The sequence below is a fragment of the Heptranchias perlo genome, chromosome 8 (assembly GCF_035084215.1).
Source record: "Heptranchias perlo isolate sHepPer1 chromosome 8, sHepPer1.hap1, whole genome shotgun sequence".
NCBI classification, from domain to species: Eukaryota; Metazoa; Chordata; class Chondrichthyes; order Hexanchiformes; family Hexanchidae; genus Heptranchias; species Heptranchias perlo.
Genome location: NC_090332.1, coordinates 31,773,887 through 31,798,749, shown reverse-complemented (window position 1 = coordinate 31,798,749; position 24,863 = coordinate 31,773,887). Strand labels below are relative to the sequence as shown.

The following is a 24,863-nucleotide window of genomic DNA, read 5'->3' as shown; positions in this document are numbered from 1 at the left end:
CTAGAAACACCACAATAGCCATCCTTTTACTAGGACCACCACAATAGCCACCCTTTAACTAGGACCACCACAATAGCCACCCTTTAACCAGGACCACCACAATAGCCACCCTTTAACCAGGACCACCACAATAGCCACCCTTTAACTAGGACCACCACAATAGCCACCCTTTAACCAGGACCACCACAATAGCCATCCTTTTACTAGGACCACCACAATAGCCACCCTTTAACTAGGACCACCACAATAGCCACCCTTTAACCAGGACCACCACAATAGCCACCCTTTAACTAGGACCACCATAATAGCCATCCTTTAACTAGGACCACCACAATAGCCACTCTTTTACTAGGACCACCATAATAGCCACTCTTTTACCAGGACCACCACAATAGCCACTCTTTTACTAGGACCACCACAATAGCCACCTTTTAACCAGGACCACCACAATAGCCACCTTTTAATCAGGACCACCACAATAGCCACCCTTTAACTAGGACCACCACAAAAGCCACCCTTTAACCAGGACCACCACAATAGCCACCTTTTAACCAGGACCACCACAATAGCCACCCTTTAACCAGGACCACCACAATAGCCACCCTTTAACCAGGACCACCACAATAGCCACCTTTTAACCAGGACCACCACAATAGCCACCCTTTAACCAGGACCACCACAATAGCCACCCTTTAACTAGGACCATCATAATAGCCATCCTTTAATTAGGACCATCACAATAGCCACCCTTTAACTAGGAAGAGGGAAACACAAAGTTCTCAAACTAATGACTTGCTAAGAACTAATACAATTTAACCATTAATAAGAATTGAATTCGACTGACAGTTGGGAATGGGATTCTAACACTGCATCTTAATAAGACCCCAGTACTATTCCTCTAGACCATATTTTACAGTATTGGCCCTTTGGGAAGGATAAGGGGGTGAAATTGGTCTTCGGCGGCAGTACAAGATGGGCGATAGCAAATCAATAGCTCATTTTATGCCCTGCCTGATTTTCTTATCTATTGACTTGAATGGAAAAGAAAATCGGGCGGGTTGTAAAACGGGCCGCTGATCCTTTTTCACCTGTTCTGCACTACTGCTGCAGAATAATTTCATCCCCTTCTTCTTCCCAAAGTACATATTGGCGATTTTCAAAACTCATTATAATATTTCAGTTGAATTTCTGATAAATGGGAATACATATGGCCTAAAATAAAAAGTTAAAAACTGCAGATGCTGGAAATATGAACCAAAAACAGAAATTGCTGGAAGCACTCAGCAGGTGAGGCAGCATCTGTGGAGAGAAGGGATGAGTTAATGTTTTGGGTTATCAAAACAATTTTGATAAAAGGTCCACACCTGAAACATTAACTCATCTTCTCTCTACTGATGCTGTCTGACCTGCTGTGTGTTCCCAGCATTTTCTGCTTTTGTATCATATGGCCTAAAATGTTGTTTCTAAACTATAATATTACAAAATTAAAAATGTTTTTCTGTTCACATGAATTGTTTTACAATATATCTAATTTGAGGTGTATTTAGTTGTAGTTATCACTAACAAAATCTTGTCAGAATGAAATCTTACTTGACACTATTGGGCCAATTTGGTATTCTGGTGTTTTCAGCGGAGAGCAGTGCTCACACGGAGCACATCATAAGAAATCACAAGTGCGCATCCTGCAAACGCCACTCACTGCTAACAGCGTGCGACTGTTCCTTATATCTGGAGTTTCATTAGTGACTGACACTTTAATGAAATACAGAATGCTGCAAGTTGTGATTCTGAAACTCGTCAATGCACACTAATCTACTGTGAATGTTCACAAAAACTTTTGATCCAAAAACTATTTCTTGGACTGTAATTGAAGTTGAACTTACTGCTCTCTCAGCAGATGATGAGTTTGCCTTACAACCGACTGCAGCCTAGAAGTTACTGTTGTTGATGTTACTGCTTGAATATGTAATGTGTGCATACAAATTCCTGGTTCTTCAATGTTACGGAGGCGTTAGCCCACTCAAAACAAATGGTTAATGCCTCTGTTAAACTGGCAGACAGAGGAATGTCATATGAAAACATTTAACTATCATCTACTAATATTGCCAACTGTAATTTCTAGGCTTGCTTGTCTAAAAACAGATTGCCATTCTGAATCTGAGTGATTGTTTTCTGAAGCAGAATTGGAACGAATGTGCTTAAAAAATATAATTAAGAGATTCAATCAGTGCTTAATGTCTGGGGAACAATTGCCCATAGATCTATGAAATGAATTCCATTGTTCCTTATGGACTTGACAATGAAACATTTTCACTATATAGCAATTTGTTATAACAGTAGTACTGTTCCATTGAGCTACATGCTAAATGAATTGGGCATTGTGTTTTTCAATATAAATTGAATGTCAATACATCTTAGTTCATTATAAGCAGGTTCCACTGTATTAATTGGACATTCAGGAGTTGAATTTCTGCAGGGTTCTCCCGAATGTCTGCTGTAACTTCAGTGGTAGATCCTCCGAAATCCTGGAGAAATGATGCGAATACCATTTGCACTGTTTCTCTGGGGCTTCTGTGGATCTTCTGATAGAGTTATGGTGGACGATCGGGAGAACCTCGGCAGAAATTAATGGCATTAATGACAAACTTCTTAAAACATCACAGATATTTTCTTTGAATGCATTTCAGAATTACATCCAGGGCCCTTCATAAAGCTGTACAATTAGTAGATGCATTGGTCCAAAAATTGCCAGTAGAAGTGCAATGCAGTGGAACTCCCAATCGCTAATGGAGATGGGTGCAGATCTAATTCCATATTGCAGGGATAAGGTTATTTAAATACTTGGGGCAGGTGGCCTGTGCCTATAAGGAAGGTTCAGAGATGCTAGCCCTGTTCCACTGAGAGGAGAAATGGATCATCACCATGCTGCTAGAGGGCAGACCTGAGGCCTGGGAGGGCCAAAGAGGCACCACATTAAAATTTATATTAAAGCATATGGGCATATTTGGAGAGGTAATTGATCCCCTCTGGGATTGATAACCTCTCCTTAGTTCATTCCTGGGTCTTTACTAGGTACTGAACAGAACTATCACCAGCTGCCAGTTAACGAGGATATAAGTGGAGGAATGCCTGGGGTAGTAGTACAAATCCCCTGACACACTTCTGATATGTGGGGAGGAGGGTGGCTGGTAGACTTCCCTCCCTCCTGGTGTGTAATTTAAATGGGAAATTGCCCTTCCTGATCACTGGAATTTTGGCCCTGTAATTCACTGCTAATAGTATAGTTGTATTTCCTAGTTCAGTGTTAAGTAAAATAAAATTCTGCAGAGAAACTACATGTGTGATTTTACCTCACTGCAAGAAAAGTCATTAGATTAGAATAAAAAGGGCATTTTGATAAAACTGTAAACTAGCTGATGATTCAGATCTGATGAAGTGGGTATACCTGAAGGCCTAGTTTTTTTTTAACTTGGATGTAAATAATCTCCTGGGCAAAGCAAATAGAGGAAATTTGGGTGGGAAGGATCACATGTCCGAAACGCAGCCTGCCCAATTTTCTGTCCATTTAAATTAATGGATGGAAAATCGGCCAGGCTCTATTACAGGCATGAAATCTTCCATTTGCTTTCCCTTTATGCGCTCTGCTGAGGCAATTATTTATATCTGAAGGCAAGAGAAATATCCGCTCTGAAATGCTAACCTGTTGTTTCTCTTTACAGATGCTAATGACTTGCTGTTCATTTTCAACATTTTGCTTTTTTGTTTAGTTTTGGTACAGCTCAGCATGCATTGAATCACTGATACCCTTAAAATGTTTCATTAGTTCATTTTTTCTCAACTTTGTTCCCGTGCAAATGTGCAGAAGTTTGCCAATAGGGCTCTATAGATCTTGCTTTATAATATGAATTGTGTATTTGATTTAAATGAATTATTAATGTATGTTCTTGCCTCTACCATAACACTGAAGTATTTTTCTGAGATACTTTCACTTCATTTAACTCCATGATCATTAATAAATCTGTTTTAAGTGCTAATTTCTGTCCCCCAACACCATGCCTGCCATCCTAATTTAACTATATTTTCTTACTAACATTCATCTCCATAGTGTCACTTCAAGTTACAAGATTGACACTGACACTATTTTAACCATGTCCCAACAACGCATGTGTGTACCTAGATCTCAAGGGGCATCAGCATAGCTCAAGTCTTAAATTATCTTACCTTGATTATTCCATTTGGGTTAGTGGGTTCTGACCACTTCAGTAGCAGTGCACGGCCATTTTCTCTATTCTCAACAGTGAAATTGCTGATCCCACTGGGTGATGCTTCCAGGGTGCGTACAGAAGCCCATGGGCTTGCGACTTGCCCAGCATTATTCATGGCAAGCACATAAAAATTATAGATGGTAAAAGGCTTTAATCCAAACACGTGAGCCTGGCTACTTGTACCCTGCAATAAAAATGCATTTGCTTGCATAAATCAATGGCCATTTCAAATCAGCAAACAACAGCTTAGCAAAACTAAATGGCCCAGAATTTGCTGTCAAAATAACGGTGAATGCTCAAATTGCACAGCAATTTCAGGCGAGGGCAGATGTGCATTTAAACATGAAAATCCGGAAGTAGCTGTCCAAGATGTGCCACTCTGCTGTTAGCTTTGTGAAAACGGCATCTCGTTGTCTGACTCACCATTCAAATGCATTGAACAGTGTGAAGTTCCTGTATTTGCATGGTAGATATGAACTAAACTCCCCACAGAAAGTTAGGGCTTGTCCATTTCAGTCTAAGTACACTTTTTAACTAAACATTCCTAATTAATTAATGCCAAACAACCTCTCTGGCACTGAAAATTAACTATTACAAGTGTGAAGTCTCATTCCTTCAGATTTCAATTGTTATTGGCGATTTGAAAAAATTTGAAATTAAAGTTTTTTTTTACTTTCTGTCTCTTTTCTTCTCTTAGTCCAATCTTTCTTTCCTTCCTTTATTTCTTTCTGTACCTGACTTGACATTGAATTCACTATTCTAACTTACAGTTCCTTGTTCAGACTCTGCGTTGTTCATTTAACAATCCTTCAATCTGATTGGTTAAGGAGATACACAGTTGCTTGCCCTGTTCACTCAGATCCCAGATGCCCTGTAGAGGGCGACGCGTCATTTCCATCCCGCACTTCCAGAACTTGCTGCGCAAGGTATCATGGAAATTAAACGGGCAAGGGTAAATCTAACTGAGAGCGGGCGCTGTTCGTTGACCAGCTACAGCAAATTCTGGGCCAATGTATTTCTTGAGGTATTGTAACTCTGAGTTGCATGAAAATGAAAATCATATAACAAGATTATAATTTTGCAATTTATTCTGGGAATGCTATGATTTTATAGTTCTGTGCACCTATATAATCTGATTTTGTGACATTCACCATTAGGAATCTAGAGAATTTCAGCTTGTTATGTGATGGGAAACCTGTCTAGTTTTTAAAGCTGCAAGGATCACTCTTTAGTTAAAAGGTTACACTAATTAAGAATGTAGAAATAAGAAAATGAAAGAACCTCATTTAGCCTGTAACTGCCTGGGACTGTCCTCATGATTCTGGATCCAGCTAGGAACATGCATTTGTAAAACTGGCTCTGTAGTTTGCATTTCACAGAAAATAGATTTTCAAAGTACTGGGATTTTCCATAGAGAAACTTATACTACTTATTAGCAGCAACTTGCAGTTCTCCCATTAGCACAGTGGATTAAGGCAGTAAGCAGCTGAGCCATAGAGACCATGAAGATCATAGGTTTGATCTTTATTTGTGCTAAGTTAGTTGATTTCACCCAAGGTATTACAACAGGCCTCAGTGCCACTGGGTGTGGGAGAAGAAGGATCAGCCAGTCTGATTTAATCAATAAAGCAAAAAGCAAAATACTGCAGCTGCTAGAGATCTGAAATAAAAACTGAAAATGCTGGAAATACTCAGCAGGTCAGGCAGCATCTGTGAAGAAAGGAAAAACTTTAATGTTTCAGGTCTTATGGCCCTTTGACAGAACTGGAAGCTGTTACAGATAAATAGCTTATAGAAGAAACAGAGCAAGGAAAAAGGGGGCTGGCAGAAAAAAAATAGTGACCAACATACCCAAGAATGATCTATAAATTGATTAGGTGGAGAACAGGAGATGATTGAATGGCAGAAGCCATAATAGCGTAAGACAAAAGAAGGCTTGATGAGAGAAATTAGAGAAATAAAACATATACACGAGACTCAAAGGATGTGTGAATGGTCAATGCAGAATAGCAGAGGGGAAAAAGCATGGAAAAACTGGCAAAGTGGAACAGGCTCCAGTGGCCCGGGAGTATGATGAAAGAAAAAGGCAAGCAAACACTAGGGGTGTAGACCACCCCACCAGCCATGTTAGGGGATCCCCATTTCAGCCACCAAACCACAATTGCCCCCATCCCCAGAAGTGCTGGTGCTACATTACCTGCACTTGCTGTCAGAGAGAAAATGGGAGCTGTAGTTAAGGTCTGAAGTTGTGAAAGTCAATATTAAGGCCAGAAGGCTACAAAATGCTAAGTAGGAAGATGAAGTGCAGTTCCTCGAGCTTGCGTTGAGGTTCATTGGCACAGTGTAGAAGTCCAAGGACAGAGAGGTTAGAACGGGAGTGGGATGGAGAATTAAAGTGGCAAGCTACTAGGAGAAAGAATTGAGGTGTTCAGCAAAGCAATCACCCAATCTGTGTTTGGTCTCCTCAATGTAGAGGTGACCGCATTGTGAGCAATGAATATACAAAACATATCAACACAATTCTACCATCACACATCTTTCCCCTTTCAGCATTCCAAAGGCACCAATCTCTCTGTGATACTCTGGTCTACTCCTCCATCACTACGAACACCTGCTTTCTTTCCCCTGGCATGTTCCCATATGAGTGCAACATGCAACACCAGTTCTTTTCACCTCCTCCTATACCATCATCCAAAGCTTCCAAGCACTCTTTCCGGGTTAAACAGTGATTTACTTCTACTTCTACCAACCTAGTATACTGTATTGCTGACCTGCTGAGCATTACCAGCATTTTCAGTTTTTATTTCCCACTCTCATTATTTTCCAGTGACTCCTGCTGGAAATAAGTGTGTATGTGAACAATGGCTTAGGGTAGGATTGAGCTAAACTGTCGGACAGCATGGTGACATGCACTATCAACATTTATACCTTAAGAATACTTGGATGAGGTATGTGTCACTTATGGAACTGTACCTCAGCAAGGAGTTAGTGCCTTCAGGAGAAGGCTAGGAAATGGGAAGAAACTGAGGAAAAATTATTAAAAAAAATAAAACAATGACTTGCATGTGGCTGTCACTCTGTTGGTATTTTTCTACATGAAGATACAAGCATCTGTTTTTTATTCATTTCAACCTGGATCTGCAGGATAAATGGATAAAAGCTGACAATTCACTCACGTATGCTGCTGCATGGCTCAGACACACCTCTGAGTCAATTCCTGTAAGATGTAAGTAGGGCAAATTAACTACCCATCACAGCAGAAGGGCTGTGCTCAAGAGAAGGACAAGTTGTGCTGTTGGTGGAGGATGATTTCTTTTTAATTCAGTTCTCAAGAGTGTAGAACCACACATATATATTATGAAGCCACTGTACATCTTGATTACATGGTGCTTGTGTGATGACTACATTAATACATCTGAGTTTCTTGGAATTACTCCACTTTCACTGTGAACAACACTGGTTTAGGGGTTGAGACATTTTGCTTGTTTCTAGACTTTGGGGATTGGTTGTGCCAGGCGATAGGAGGAAAGGCCCTGCAAACTAGTAATTGGGGCAATTTTAACCCTACCCACCCAGCAGAAACTGAATGGGTGAGCGATACTTACTTGCCCTAGAGATGCCAGGAACTGACAGTTCCAGATTTTAACCTGCTCAACTGAGCAGGCAGCAAGGACACCCACCCAAAGCCAGCGGGCTCCTTTATTATGTATGCATGTCGGGTCCTGATGACATCATCAGATGGTCTAAATGGGAAGCAGCAGTGAGTTTTCTACCAGGTGAAGACAATGGGAGACAGGATCAGGACATGAAGAGGTCCAAAAACGTAAGTTTTTTTTTCACTTTTCTTATGTGGCCAGGAGGAACAGCAATGGCCTCCACAAGGACAGCTTAGACCTTCCCTCCTGCAGACATGCCCCCCTTCCTGATCGGGAGAAACCCAACGCATGGGCCTAGCGGTCAAACCGATCACTTGCCTCGTCTCGCTAGTTGGCCCCCGGGCTATGAAATTTTCCGCCACTTCCCAGGAATTAAAATACTACTTATTTCTGGAGCAGTGGGTAAGTTTCTAACTCACTATGTGTGTCACGCCTATCATGTCAGTTGGGTTCATTGTCCTTCACTCTAGGTGGGTGGGGCATTGTGCTGGGAAGGGGGCATTTATGCCGAGTAAACCTTCAAGACTGCTTGGCATTTCTCCAATTCCAGGTGGAGGCTGAACATTATTCTTTCTAATTAGGACATGTCCCATATGTGTTTGAAGCACATATGGAACATGTGCCAATTAGAAATAATAATGGATAATAAAGCAACATTTTAGGCCTGACTTTAACTGCAGGCCAGTTTTTGGCTGGTGCATAGCGGTGTGAGTTAGAAACTTACCCACTGCTCCAGAAATGAGTATTTTAATTCCTGGGAAGTGGTGGAAAACTTCATAGCCTGGGGGCCAACCAGCGAAACAAGGCAAGTGACGGGTTTGACTGATGGGCCCATTCCTTGGGGGTCTTCCAATCAGGAAGGGGGCAAGTCTGCGGCAGGGAAGGCCTAAGCTTTCCCTGTGGAGCTCACTCTTGTTCCTCCTGGCCATACAAGAAAAGTTTTTTGAAAAAAAGTAGAAAAAAAACTTACCTTTTTGGACCTCTTCATGTCCTGATCCTGTCTCCCATTGTCTTCACCTGGAGGAATGAGGATTGCATTTTGCTACTGAGAAGCGGTGCACTTTCTTGAAGTTATTAGCTAAAGTTGTGATGTTTTGCTCATTGTGAGGGGTGGGTCTCAGTGCATTGACCCAGCAACCACTGGGTTGGGTCCTCTGGAATTGCAATATTGGGCATGATTTTTATGATCTCCTGAACCACTCCACAGAGTGACTGAATGCAGAGACATGACCAGAGTATATGTAAAAGGTTGCCATTCTGGTCACAGCCCCTCCAACCGTGTTCTGGGATGCAGTGATAACATTTGTGGAGCGGTATGTGAGAAGTACAATCATGACTTGGGCTTCCTGCATTTGACAGTTGGTGCTATTGAGGGTTTGTCCTCATTTATTTCACTATTCCTCCTTCAGTAACAGGCATCTTGCATCTCCTTTCTAGGCATTCTTCAGGTGTTATGTCCTCTCGTTGGTCATGGAAATGAGCATGGCACATGAAATGGAGATACGGTTGTGGGAGACTGTTAATAAGTGAAGAAAGAACTATTGGCTCACACTGGGATCTGCAAAGTATTGGATTCTGGAGGCAGGAGCTCATCTGCATATAGTGATGGTGGTGTAAGGGTATAATTTGGCTCTCATGAAGGTACAAACCTCTCCCACTCCAACATCAGAAGTGAATCCTTTGCAATCTTGCCATTGCACCAGACTACGGAGAGGGCTCGTTGACTCTTCAGGGAATTGTAGACCTTTTTCCAGCTGAGCGGGGTACAGAGACGATAGAATGCTTCTGGCTTCCTGTCAGCCTTTTAGGAAGCTTGACTGGTAAGCTCTGCAGGGTGGTTAGGAGGGACATCCTGTTATCCATTTTCAGCTATGGGGTTTGCTGGAAAGCCAGAAACCAAGGCATAATTAATTGTGCTAATACCCAGTATTTCTTTCTGAAATTTGGGAGACCGAGTCCCTCTTGTTTTGGGAGCTAAAGATGCTTGAGGCATATTCACGGCCTTTTGCCTACCCAGAGCAACTTGGGGATGTTCTACCTAGGTTATGAAATTATTGGGCTGCAAGTTTAAAAGGCAGCATTTGGACTAAGCAGAGGAGGCAGATGAGGATATCCATTTTTATTCAGTTCATCTTATCCAGTATTAATATGGATAAACTATTCCAGCTAATTAGGCTGATGTATATGATGTCACATACACATGGCAACCTTAGTTAATTTCTAACAGCTGAAAGGCAGCCATGAATATAGGTGTTATGATATGTGAAGACTTGGAGCTACACTGAAAGTACAAAGGGACACAGGCTTGTCATTACTTAAAGTGCAGGTATACCCAACGTCCAATCACTTTTATTGCAGGCAAAAAGAATGTAAAGTACATAAAAGCACAGTGTGCAGCAATGGTAGATTTAGAAATTACTCAAGGGGACTGTCCAAGTGAAGGGACAAGATTTATTTTCTGGAGGAGCAGCATCTGGGGGTAAGGCCTCACCACCCAGAAAATGTTGATTTTTGACACTTAGTACATTTCCAGTATTTTAAACAAAACAAAGTAATGTATCATGGGAGGATTACAGATATTTTGAATATAAAAAATAAAAGCAATGCTAGTAACCTCAACATGACTTCACAGGGTCCATTTCCTATTATTCAATATCCATCTGGGTTGAGGGTATGTTAATTTAGCTATTTTAAATAAAACAATTTTTAAGTAGCTTCAGCAGACAGAAAGATGAGTGAATATTATTGCTTTGAAATAAATGGATTAATGCTTCCTTTAAAAGAGTTAACTTTGCGTGATTTTACTCTCTATTGCCTTTGAAAGATGTTGGAGTGGGATGGTTACATTCAGAATTATATCATCAGTATACAGTGATATTTTGTGTTCAGTCATTCCTGCCAGAACACAGTGGATTTCTGGGCTTGGACTGATGCAGGGCATCGGGGCTTCACTGGTCAGCGCAGAGAAGAGGGGAGATAGGAAGCATCCCTGTCTGCTTCCTCAATAGAGGAATGTTGAGGTATGAGGGAGGTGTATTGGCACTATTCCAATGCTATACCATACTGAATAGTTGCTCCGTGTTCTTCCTTGAGAGCTGGGCCTAAATAAAGACCAGCCCAGGGTGACTACATCTAGTTTGAGGGTCAGGATGTTGGCCAATATTTTCTGATTAGAATTGAGAAAACAGAAAAGAAAGAAAGAACTTGCATTTAAATAGCATTTTCAAAACTTCTCAGTGCTTCACAACCACTGACTACTTTTTTGAAGTGCAGTCATTGCTGTTCTGTGGACAAACACAATAGGTAATTGTACACAGCAAGATTCCACAAACAGCAAATAATATGAATGACCAGTTAATGTGTTTTTCTGGTGGTGTTGGCTGAGGGAGGAATCTTAATTAGGACACTGGGAGAACCCTGCACTAGGGATCTTCATTTGTATGATGAGCTCTGGTAGAGTCCTTGCCATTTCTATGTGTTAATGCAATTACAGTTGCCTAAAAGGTGTCTGTTTGTCTCCAGCATATAGTGAAGGAGTTTCAGCAGAAGGGTAGTAAGTTCTGCAAAGAGAGCCTTGTAGAACTTAGAAGGGCAGCTGTTTAGTCCTTGGGCTTTCCCAGGTTAGAGGAGGTGAAGGATTTATTTGTCTAGCTCATCTAGCCTGAAGAGGTGGCGGTTTTTAAAAAAAATTTTTTTTATTCGTTCACGGGATGTGGGCGTCGCTGGCAAGGCCGGCATTTATTGCCCATCCCTAAACTGCAGCGGTTCAAGAAGGTGGTGGTGAGCCGCCTTCTTGAACCGCTGCAGTCCGTGTGGTGACGGTTCTCCCACAGTGCTGTTAGGAAGGGAGTTCCAGGATTTTGACCCAGCGGCAATGAAGGAACGGCGATATATTTCCAAGTCGGGTGTGTGACTTGGAGGGGAACGTGCAGGTGGTGTTGTTCCCATGCGCCTGCTGCCCTTGTCCTTCTAGGTGGTAGAGGTCGCGGGTTTGGGAGGTGCTGTCGAAGAAGCCTTGGCGAGTTGCTGCAGTGCATCCTGTGGATGGTACACACTGCAGCCACAGTGCGCCGGTGGTGAAGGGAGTGAATGTTTAGGGTGGTGGATGGGGTGCCAATCAAGCGGGCTGCTTTATCTTGGATGGTGTCGAGCTTCTTGAGTGTTGTTGGAGCTGCACTCATCCAGGCAAGTGGAGAGTATTCCATCACACTCCTGACTTGTGCCTTGTAGATGGTGGAAAGGCTTTGGGGAGTCAGGAGGTGAGTCACTCGCCGCAGAATACCCAGCCTCTGACCTGCTCTCGTAGCCACAGTATTTATATGGCTGGTCCAGTTAAGTTTCTGGTCAATGGTGACCCCCAGGATGTTGATGGTGGGGGATTCGGCGATGGTAATGCCGTTGTATGTCAAGGGGAGATGGTTAGACTCTCTCTTGTTGGAGATGGTCATTGCCTGGCACTTATCTGGCGCGAATGTTACTTGCCACTTATGAGCCCGAGCCTGGATGTTGTCCAGGTCTTGCTGCATGCAGGCTCGGACTGCTTCATTATCTGAGGGGTTGCGAATGGAACTGAACACTGTGCAGTCATCAGCGAACATCCCCATTTCTGACCTTATGATGGAGGGAAGGTCATTGATGAAGCAGCTGAAGATGGTTGGGCCTAGGACACTGCCCTGAGGAACTCCTGCAGCAATGCCCTGGGGCTGAGATGATTGGCCTCCAACAACCACTACCATCTTCCTTTGTGCTAGGTATGACTCCAGCCACTGGAGAGTTTTCCCCCTGATTCCCATTGACTTCAATTTTACTAGGGCTCCTTGGTGCCACACTCGGTCAAATGCTGCCTTGATGTCAAGGGCAGTCACTCTCACCTCACCTCTGGAATTCAGCTCTTTTGTCCATGTTTGGACCAAGGCTGTAATGAGGTCTGGAGCCGAGTGGTCCTGGCGGAACCCAAATTGAGCATCGGTGAGCAGGTTATTGGTGAGTAAGTGCCGCTTGATAGCACTGTCGACGACACCTTCCATCACTTTGCTGATGGAAGGTGTCGTCAGGTTTCCTGAAATCATTGCAGTCCTTGTGGTGATGCTGCTCCCACAATGATATTAGTCGGGAAATTTATATGTAGGCCAGACCAGGTAGGAGTAGCTGCCTTTTACAACAATCTGGAAGTAGTCATGGTTATTCTTCTGGTGCTAGCCCATAATTACCAGATTTATTGAATTCAATTTTATAATGGTGGGATTTCAACTCCCAACCTCTGGGTTACTAATCCAGTAACGTAACCACTAGGCTACTATGTCCACTGTAGATGTCCATATTGCACCTTATGACAGCTTGCTTTAGATTCTGGATTGCTCTTTATTAATCATCAACCCAGAATAAGCAGAGTTACAAGAAAACTAGCAAAGACAATGGGGGTGAAATTGGACTTTGACGGTAACAATTTTGGCAGCCTGTTTTACACCACATCTGATTGTGGAAAAGAAACTCGGTCAAGGTGTAAAATGGGCTGCCGATTCGCTATCGCCTGTTTTGTGCTACTGCCCAATACAACAACAACTTGCATTTATACAGCACCTTTAACATAGTAAAACATCCCAAGGTGCTTCACAGGAGTGTTATCAGACAAAAATTTGACACTGAGTCACATAAGGAGATTTAGGATACATGACCGAAAGCTTTGTCAAAGAGAGAGGTTTTAAGGAGGGGAGAAACAGGCGGAAAGTGTTAGGCAGAGAATTCCATAGCTTAGGGCCTAGATAGCTGAAGGTATAGCTGCCAATAGAGGGGTGAAGGAAATCGGGGATTGACAAGAGGCCAGAATTGGAACATCACAGAGTTCTTGGAGGGTTGTAGGGCTGGAGGAGGTTACAAAGATAGGGAGGGGAAGGGCGAGGCCATGGAGGGATTTGAACACAAGCATAAGAATTTTAAGTTTGAGGCGTTGACAGACCGGGAGCCAATGTAGGTCAGCGAGCACAGGGGTGATGGATGAATGGGACTTGGTGTGAGTCAGGATACGGGTAGCAGAGCTTTGGATGAGCTGAAGTTTACGGAGGGTGGAAGATGGGTGCCTGGCCAAGATAGCATTGGAATAGTCGAGTCTGGAGGTAACAAAAGCATGGATGTGGGTTTCAGCAGCAGTTGAGCTAAGGCAGGGGTGGAGACCCACGATATTATGGAAGTGGGAGCAGGTGGTCTTGATGATGGGAGAGGACATGGGGTTGGAAGCTCCTTAGGGTCAAACAGGACGCTGAGGTTGCAAACAGTCTGGTACAGCCTCAGTGGCCCAGGAGAGGGATGGAATCGATAGATAGAAAACGGAGTTTGTGGCGGAGGCTGAAGACAATGGCATTTGGTCTCCCCAATGTTTAATAGCTTCCAAATATCTTCATAGTACTGTAGGAAATAGACTTGCAGGGGTATAAATTTGTCGTGCCCGGTTTTATGCGCAAAGGCAGCGACGAGGTCACAATGCGCGAAGCAGGAGGTCCGAGGCCAACCAGAAATTGGGCCTCCGGCCTCGTTAATGTTAGTTAGGTGAGCTGCTGGCACCTGTCGCGGCTCCACAGGCAGCTTGTCCATTTGAAGAAATGAGTATCGTGCTGCTTCCCTCGCCGGCAGCGACAATGGGGGGGAATCGATCAGGACACTGGAGTTGGGGGAGAACAGTGGAATTGGCTCTACAGCAACAATTTAAAAAAAAAACTTATCTCTTGGTGGCGGCCCCCCAGCGACCGGTTAAGAATTTAGAATGAAGCAGGCCCGGTTCCTGCTCTACTCAGCGATACTGAATTTAGCATAGGGGGCCTAAAACTGGTTTTATGTCCTTCATTTACATATGTAGGTGACTGCCAGAGATGCCTAAAAAATCACCACCTGACCCAATATCAGGTCGGAGGTCTTTCAGGCGTCCTTTGTGCGTGGGACATTGGTCCTCGAAATTGCCCCTCGTTGTGCCTGTAAAACCGGTGGAATGAGGTCCAATTTCTACCCCTCAGTATCTAAACCAGCTGCATAATGTAGGCTTTGAGTATAATTAATTCAAATTCAAATGCAAACTCACGAGTCTGTAGCAGATGGAGGAGAGAGCATAAATCGACTCAGCAATTATATAGTTTACAACATTTCCTGTGGGAGACAAAAATCAACTTACATTTCCTCTTTTCTCATGTATTTTGTATGATTATTGCCAAGGGCATTTCCAAAGGGAACACTTGTGGGATGCTAAATAAACCACACTTAGAGGGTCTAGCATATAAGCCTTCAGAAACTCAAAGGCAACTTTAAAAAAAAACAAAATGGGAATTTGGCCTGTATCCAGAGCCTATTCTCTCTCTTATTCGTAGTAATAAATATACAAATAATTAATAATTAAGCCAAACAAAAATACACACTTGCTGCAGGGCTGGAAAATTCCACTTGAATCTGAGGCAGGCATGAGTTACTTTCTAATTCTGCCTAACTGTAAAACAAAGCATTTTCCAGCATATAAGTAATTTCAATTCATTTATCTCTCCGACAATAATTCTTCATTGTTTCTTCCTTTTGCTTTTTTGTTGCATTTGATTCTTTCTGACCTCACTATCTTGCTCCTCATCCAAGTAATAGCTGGTTTTTCTTCCTGTTTAAGAATTCTTCTGATCATGGTTGAAGTAACAGGTTTTGGCAAGGGACAAGTCAGTTTAAAAAAAGAACAATCATTTGCCAAGTGGCAAGAACTTTTAAAAATATTCTTCTAGTATTGAATTAGTGGTAAACTTAATTTTATGATAGAGCAAAGCAAAAATTATTTTTAATATTCTACACACTATACAGTAAAGTTCTACGAATGTTTTATTTTTGTCTTTTAATAACTACAGAAATTGGAATATATTTACTGATTGTATTATTTGGTACTCAGATAACACAAACCAGGGGGCGATACTATTGAAGTATGGGTATTTGTAGTAAATTCATAATAAATGCCTGTTCTAAGCCGATGACTTTTATGTTAGAAACTCGGGTACTTCATTCTTTAAAAAAACTTTGGTTTTCTCCACAGTTATTTTACGATCATATAGTTGAAATTCAATGATGAAAACACATTAAATGAGGGAATCAATTTTTAATTATAATAATGGCACCACTGAGTAATTTCTAAGATTCTACACAATTCTTGGGTAAAAGGCCACAATCTTATGTGAGGTTGCCAACCCAGTCTAGCGAATACATGCCTGTTTGATAAGTATCATCAGAGTCATGGACAGGAAGCCAGAGTTATCTGCATGAGCTGCTTCTGAATGTATGTAAATGTTTGCTATTGAAGCTGGTTTTAAGATTACTGAGGACTCTGCAAGAAAGCATATGTGAGACCATTCTAAATATAGCTACAGCATGGCCAGGTGCAGAGTAAAGCTCCTTCTACCCTGCTCCAACAATGAGCCATGACCCTACTCCCTACTGCACCAGTGTGTCATTTTTAATTTCCCAGAGCAGCCATCCTTGTGGCACTTCTGAATGAGACTGAAAAATATGGACAGTTTGCAGTATAGGCTTATAGCCATGAGAAACTAGATAGAGACTGCCCAAACAATTCACTTAGGACCATTACAGAGGTAAGAAAGAAGAGGCGTTCATCTTATTACTCTGGGCTGAATTTAAACACAGGCAGTGTTGTAAACCTACTGTGCCACCTAGTCCCTAATGCAACTGATTTCTGTAATTCCCCTTATGCTATGACTCCATGCACCAAAACTAATTCAAGGTAACAGGCTTTAGCTATCAAGTATGAGCCCCAGATTCGAGTGATATTTGGTCAAGTTTTTGGGGAAAATTGGGTTGGACAGAAAATTGGGTCAATGGGTAGTGATGTTCCTCGCCTGACAGGTAATATATGGTTTCCAGCAAGTGAAGAATAGCACTGATAGTTTCTGTAGTGTTGTCTGTTTGGTAGACAAGCCTTACATTTGATTAAGCAAAACAATTTTGATGTATGGTATTAACATGGGGACAGAACAGAAACTGGGAGTATCCCTACTAATAAAAAAAGGTGAAACAATGGGAGCTATTTTAACCTAACTCACCTGTCTGGAAACTGACGGGATCAGGTGTGATGCTGGTTTTACATCCGTCTGGTTTTACTCTCCATTGAAGTCAATGGAGAGTAATATCGGGTGGGGTGTAAAACTAGCGTTCCACCTGATCCTGTGGGTTTCCCACAAGGCAAGTTAGGTTAAGATCGCCTCCAATGTTTCTTTAGTACTCACGAGAGTTAGTAATATAGACAAATAAGTAACTAGGCAAAAGGACATTCATCTTTGACTCTAGCATTATCTGAATAAACTGAACCTTTTTATTGTCTAACAATGATAAAATGCTGCAAGAGCCCTTACAAGGATTAACAGTTTTAAAAAAAGTTTAATTAATGTGCATGGTTAATCATGTTTACTCAGATTCCAGCTGTAAAACAGCAAATGTCAAAACACAACGCAAGCTTAAATACAAACACTAATCAAAAATAAATAGATTAGGGGCAAAACAATTTAAGTGTCAGGAACACTGGGACATTTAAAGATACTTTTGTGCAATGAAATATGGAAACCATGTGGACTATAAAACAAAAACATATGCACATTGTCAATAGCAACAGATGTTTAATTACAGTTTATTTCAGCATAGAGGATTCTACTCTGCCCCTAGATGGCAATACTATCAAACACTTGCTGAAGAGGGACAGTCAATAATTTATAGCCGACACTAATTCATCTTAGACATGAGAGACAGAGTTAGACATTGATAACAGAATTGATTCTATAATGGATATTAATTGTTGTTAGACGGAGCTCATAAGAACCTGACAACATCTTGGAAGGTGGAAAGACTGTATTTTTAACATCAGACAGATTGAATTTTATTTCTTATTATTTTGCATTAGATACTTAAAATAAACTATAAAATAAATAAAAAACATTTACTATGTGCCTTAAAACATGAATATATTAAATTTATACCTATGACAAGATATTTTTAAATTAAAGGAAAAATATATTATTGAAGTATGCAGATTCAATGATAGTTCCTGTACTATTTAGTACTCTTTCTTACAAAAATAATGAAGGACATAATATTACTGTTAGCAATTACAGGCATTGTTCAGAATATAAAGTTGTACATAGGCTGTGATGTGGGTGGCAATCTAAATGTGGCCTTTGTACTCTATGTGCCATTAATAAAATAATTTAAATATTGAAAATAATCCTTTCAAGTAATTGAAAGTAAAGTGTGTAGTTTTGTCACAAATTAAGCTTTTAATGTGTAGTGTGCACAAGATGGAGCATGTCTCCAGTTGGTAATGATCTATCTGCAGGCTGTGTTGTAAAATCTGGGGTTTGCATTCAATCCTGGCCTATGGATGGACTGCAATCATAACATAGCTGGGAGGCTTTTTTATATACTTTGGCTTATCTCTGATTTGCACAGTCAAAACCTGGGTTTCTACGGGGTCGATTTTCACTGTCTTCATCTGGTGTTAACGGGCCAGGTCCATCGGAGTGAATGGAAAGGAAAATCTGGAGGAGTGTATAACAGGCTAATCCGATATCGACCACTTTAAGCCATCGCCTAAAGTTAAAGTTAACCCTCCCCCCACCCCAACCACTCCACGAGTTAAAATCCCAGTCTGGTATGTGTGAAACTGAATGTAAGAAATTTGGAGAAAACATGCCCATTAGGCTGCTAGATTATTGTAAAATCAAACCAGTTCAGTAATGGCCTTCAGGGAAGGAAGCCTGCATCTCTATTTGGTCTAGCCTAGCCGAAATGACAATCTAGTCCACACTATCTGACTTGTATTTGGCCTAGAAAGCCACTCAATTGCGAAACAATTCAGTGGAGTCAAATGTCACACCATCTACTAAAGAAGTATTTTTTCCCCAGCTGATTATTAAAAATCAGCTGTGAAGAAATACAAACTTAAATACTGAATAAAATCACCGTAATAAAATGGGATTGGTTTTTGTGAACCTGTCTGGTAATGTTATCAGTGTTTCCCAAAAAGGTAAAGTGAATCAACTCAAGCTGCATTATTAACAATTAACAAACAAGATCTTATGTTGGCTTTCAGTAATACCTTAACCCATTACTAGCACAAAACCAGGGGGTGGAGGGAATTCCTAAGGGGAAACCCGGAAGCATGGGTTTCCTGGACATCCTTACTATTTTGACGTAAGGACGTCTTTTATTTTTTTGACGGTTTCCTGCCCGATAGGCTGGCCTGATTGACAGGCTGGCCTCAGTCGGACAAGAGAAGAGGAAGGATAAGGATGCGAGCAGTTAAGTCTTAGATAGAGGGGATGGTATGGCGGGGAGTCGGTAGGCATGGCAGATGGCGGATTGGGGGAATTTGGATCGGGGGGCTGGGTCGGGAGTCATCGGGGGGGCTCAGATCGTGGGGGGTGGTGTGGATCGTCGGGGGGGGTGTCGTAGATCATGGGCGATGGTCGAGCTTCGTGGGAGGGTCGTGGGTCGTGTGGGGGAGTGTGGATCGTATGGGGGGATTGTGATGGGGGATTTGTGGATCGTGTGGGTGGGTCGTGTGGGGTGTCGTGGATCTGTGGGGGGGGGGGCGTCGTGGATCTGTGGGGGGGGGGCGTTGTGGATCTGTGGGGGGGGGGGCGTCGTGGATCTGTGGGGGGGGGGGCGTCGTGGATCTGTGGGGGGGGGGCGTCGTGGATCTGTGGGGGGGGGGGGCGTCGTGGATCTGTGGGGGGGGGGCGTCGTGGATCTGTGGGGGGGGGGGCGTCGTGGATCTGTGGGGGGGGGGCGTCGTGGATCTGTGGGGGGGGGCATCGTGGATCTGTTTGGGGGGGGCGTTGTGGCTCTGTGGGGGGGTGTCGTCGATCTATGGGGGGTGTCATGGATCGTGGAGAGGGTCGGCGATCATCATGAGGGGGTCGGGGATTGTGGGGGGTGTTGGAGATTGTGGGGGAGGGTCGATGATCGTGGTGGGGTGGTTTGGAGATTGTGGGGGTGGTTGCTGCAAGTAGGCTTGTTGGGCCTGGGGGAAGCACTTCTGTTCCTCCGGGCCCACAAGCTGTGGTGTAAAGGCACTTACCTGCAGTTTCGGGCCTTGTCGCCCCCTCTCACGTGGTGTGAAGGAGAAGTCCCGGGATCCCGGCCCCCAAGGGTTACAAAGAAGAAATCTGTTAAAATGGAGGCCCGTGGCCTCCTTAAAAGCTTTTAATGACCAACCCGCCACCTGAGAGTGAGTTGGTCGCCCGCCCCTTGTCCCGCCTCTGTTAAAACCGGAAATGGGCAGGGGGCTGGTTTTAGATTTTTAAAATGTTTTACTCCCCCCACCGCCCCTCCCCCCACCCCCACCCCCACCGCCCCTCCCCCCCGACCCCCAACCTCCCTCCCCCCCCACCCCCAACCTCCCCTCCCCCCCCCCCACTGCCCCTCCCTCCCCCACCCCCAGCCCCAACCAATCCATTTTTCCGAATTAAAATCATGCCCCTGGTATTAGAAAAGAGTATTACTTGTATGCAGAAGTAAAAATAAAATACAAGTTGAGGTAGACTTTCATCTTCATCACTTGGGCAGTAATCTGGCAGGCTCACCCTTTATAGAATCTGTCCGATTTTTGTTCCATTGAATTCAATGAAATGAAGATTGGGCTGGTTCTATAAAGGACAGGTGATCCACTCTGCCAGTTTACTGCCCAAACGGTGGAGATGAACATCTGTCCCACCATCACAATTTTTAAAAAAGCATAAATTTGAACTTTGTCCAGTTTTGACTAATTCAAGATTCACTTTTTGGTATTAATCCCTTATATTTACACTACACATAATATATATCAGGTATTTTATGTTACTGTATTTTCAGAAGACCTTCCATGTAAAGTACCATGTTTTATTCTATACAACATACAATAGACTTAAGAGGACAGAGTAAGATTTCATTCTGTCACCAATTAACCAAACAAACCTTCAAGCTTAATTGGGATATCATGTACACATACCTTTGATAAAGAAACTGTGGGGAATAAAGAAAAATCATGCCATACCTTTAACATAAATGAAAAGTATAATTCAAGTAAGAATTTTAATAAAGGTTCTGATAGAAATTTAACATTGTGGTACTTAACATTAAAGAACAAATCTTCTGATGTGTGTTTTGTGATGAGTCAAGGTGAATATGCTCTGAAATACGCCAAAACTGGGAATAAGCCAAACTAGAGTTTTGAGTGTGCATGCATGAGCACTTTTAGGTCAGGAGTCATTTGAGATAAATATAATGGCCTAGATTTTCCTATTGTTGGGTAACAGCGGATTTAGTAGTACTGACATTAGATCTGCTACTGGCCAATTCATTTTTTTTGCAAATGCTGTTCAAATAAAGGGACACTGTCTCCATGAAAAGGATTTGGCAAACCTTTTTTTGTTAGGGAGGGAAATGAGCCAGAAGATTGTGCATTCTTTGTCTAACACAAGTGATGCAATGATCCATTTCAGTATGATATAATCTACTTCAGCATGTATTTGTAGTCTTAACAATAAAAAGTTTTCCAGAAATGGTCTTTAAAAATATATATATAGCAAATTCACTGGATAGTCTGTCTGTGTGAGAAGGTAGTTAGCCTTATTTTTATGGAGAAGAGCATGTCAAGGCACCTATTCTGAGGATGAGAGGATTCCATTGATATTCAATAGTAGTTAAAACATGACCAGATAAGAAATTCTGTGGAAGGAGCAATAATATGCTCAAACCTGTCTTGTACCAATGGTAGCAACAACTAATGAGGAATATTTGATGGTGCGTGGTTATTACTAACAACCTACCTTCTTTCTTAAGTCCTAGAAGGGAGGAATCTAGAAGGAGCTAAATAATTGGGAACATGCCACAGGAGTAGCCAGTTCTTAATACTATGAATAGTCAAAGATCAACATAGTCCTGATAGTAATTCTAACTGTTACCAGTTGTCACAAACAGGAAGGTATATCTCAGTGTTGGCTGCTGCACATTGTATATCTACTCTTGTTATAATCACTGTGATAAAACAAGCACTACCACTGAAATAATGTGGTGAGAGATCAGAGAAAATATTGATTGTTGCTTTTAATAAAAATATGTCATCTCTGGTAACGCATTATGTACCTGGATCATTATTTATGCCAGTACTGTTACAGAATTGCTCAAATCTCCAAAATAACCAGTTAATTATTATAAGCTTGTACTAAAGCTTACTCCCTCCTATAAAATCTTTCTTTTCCAACTGTATAGGCTCTATTAACACAAAGACCCTACTCCTCTTACTTGTAATACTCTCCTCAAGTCTTAAAATGCACCCCTACCAAAGTTCTATTCTACATTTCCCTGCCAAAGACATTTGCAATGCATTTTCTTTTATAGTTTTTACTTTTATAATTTACATTTCAAATTCATTATGGTAATAATGAATTCAATGACTGTTGTGGCTGCAATTTGTAAATATGAAATATCTTTGCTCTAAAAGACTGTAAATATGGAAAGAATTACTGTACTTTCATTGCTGATAAGACTACAGATTTCATATTTTTAGTTCAAAAAATGTGGTTGAAATTTAAAACTGCAATGTACTGTGAAACTGTAAAAATACCTCATATTAGTACATTGAACTTATTTATTCAGTGTGGTGCCTTGTTGTTCCAATCTCTTCATAAAACACTGGGGAGGACCAGCTCCTAAGAGTATTGACCTCAGGGTCACTGCATACTGCTGGGAGATCCAGCTACAGTACCAATTTCACATAGTTTACTGTGATTGTATTCAACTACTTGAAGTACCTCAAAACGTAGTCAAGAGGTCAAGAGGCTGCAAAGGCTGAAAATGATCAAAATTTTGCATTGATCTGGAGCTGTCAAGAGCTGATGTGAGCTGAAGTACAGAGGCAGCTCAGGAAGCTTCCAGAGAAATATGTGCACACATTGCCTTTGGTTCCCAAACCTTTTACACCTAAAGTGACTGGTACCTAATGTGTGATAATGCTTTTTTTTGTTGATTTTATATCACTGTAACAGTATTTTGACTTAGATTTGCTTTTTGTTCGAAGGGAACTGTGATGTGTGGCCATAATGCTGTTAAGCCATTAAGTGTCCTTGTTTCTACAGCAGCACATTTTCTGTTACTGCTTTGGAAATATTTGTCGTGATGACCCAATTATTCCACTACCACGCTTCATTTTGTTTTATTTAACACTATTTCATGGCATCCTGCTAAAAAGCACCTGAGCAGTCATCTTGACTGGGAGAATAGAATAATCTGAACCACAGGCTCCTTTATGATTGCTATCCATACTGCTGCTTACTCCTCTGACAGAACCTATGATTCAGGCTGAGCAAGTGGAAGGATATCAGTTTGCCTCTCATCTTCTGAAATAGAAATCTTTGTACATGTGGGTCTCCATCCTGTGGCTTAACAAGAACTGAATAAAACCACCCATCTAACTTAGGTGAGTCTGAAAGACGGACAGGCCCTGCAGCTCTGGAAGTGATTTTGATTGGTGTTCAGGTTCTCAGGTGCTTGTAATCAACATGCCATGAGATAATACAGTATTAAATAAGACAAAATAAATCATGGTAGTGAAATATTGGATCATTACAACAAAAATTTCTGAAGTGGTAACTGAAAATGTAGAAACAATGGCACTCAATGGCTTAGCAGCCACATATTTAATTTATAATTTTTGTAACCTTTCAAGCTGAAGTTAAAGTTAGTCAAAAATCGGGACACTTCCTGGCTCACTTGTGAAAATGTGTTTTGTTCACTTAATTATTAAGTGATATTAGTGTTAGAATTCACTACACAGACTAGCTAGGGCAGATTGGGAGTGTGTGGAGGGGGGGGGGGGTGTCAGACTAGGTAGACCAGTCTATAGTGAGCCCTACCATTAAAATAATAGTGAGCCCTATCTCTGAGCACTTCAGTTACAGTTTCTCTCTCACACACCCAGTTGCTGTGTGTATTATTCTCTCTGTAATTCTATAATATTTGATTTGTTTAATCTCACCTTCTTGTACTTATAATTTCAAACTCACCACAAAGGACATGTTTATGTTTGTGTCTGTCATGCTACATGACATTTATTACATGGGTGTCAAATGCTAACTTTCAACCTGATCAAGTGTCCTGGATTGTGCAGAATGACTTAATTCTCGCTTGCCTTTTTGACACAGACTAAACTGGTAATTCCCAGTTTCAGAGTCACTTACCTTTTTTCTTTGTCTTTCTTCCTAACACGAGAGTGCTATGGATGCAGCGTTATTGCAGCATCCATAGTTTAACTAAAAGTGCTTTATTAAAGTTACAGCCAATGCTACTACAGGCCTATTTTACATGGAATTCAAATTTTGGTCTTTTAGTATTTTAAATGTTATAAATTTTTGAAACCCTGGAATTTAGAATACCTTTTTTTATATATTGCCAATTCTGAGGTGAGTTTTCAAACCTATACTTATTTATTATACAAGTTACTATTACAGACACATGGGGGTGGCTTTTCCCCCAGATGAGTATCCGGGTGGCTGTCCGACTAAATTCCTGAACCCGTTGGTTCACTTGTATCCCATATAGCTGGCTGAGCCATGGCATGATTCTCATGTTAGCAACGGTACATGTTTATGATTTGCCACTGTTGAGGGGTAGTGGGGCAATACTAATGTAGCACACCAGACTCTTAAGGTGTTGTCATTATAAACATGGCCCTTTAACATTGCTGCATCATGTGAGTTTGTGTCCTCTGTGTTGCACAGGTATAACAAAGATATTCATCTTAACTCGGTGGTGCAAAACTGTGCACTGTACAACCTGCACACTGTGAACTGATTTTTTTTGTTTCAAACAGAAATGTGATTGGCATTGTAATTGACAATGATGCACAGCCGAAGAATAAAATATTTCCCATTGTATTCTGTACAGC

The 24,863-nt window shown here is 41.7% G+C and overlaps 1 protein-coding gene across 1 annotated transcript in view; it reads right to left on the bottom strand.

Moving 5' to 3' along the window:
- Window positions 1–24,863, bottom strand: part of ush2a (Usher syndrome 2A (autosomal recessive, mild)) — a 744,800-nt gene that overhangs the window by 58,656 nt on the left and 661,281 nt on the right. The window contains exon 66 of the mRNA XM_067989549.1: window positions 4,222–4,449. Within this exon, the coding sequence (XP_067845650.1) occupies window positions 4,222–4,449 (228 nt within the window). The remainder of the gene's footprint in view (window positions 1–4,221; window positions 4,450–24,863) is intronic.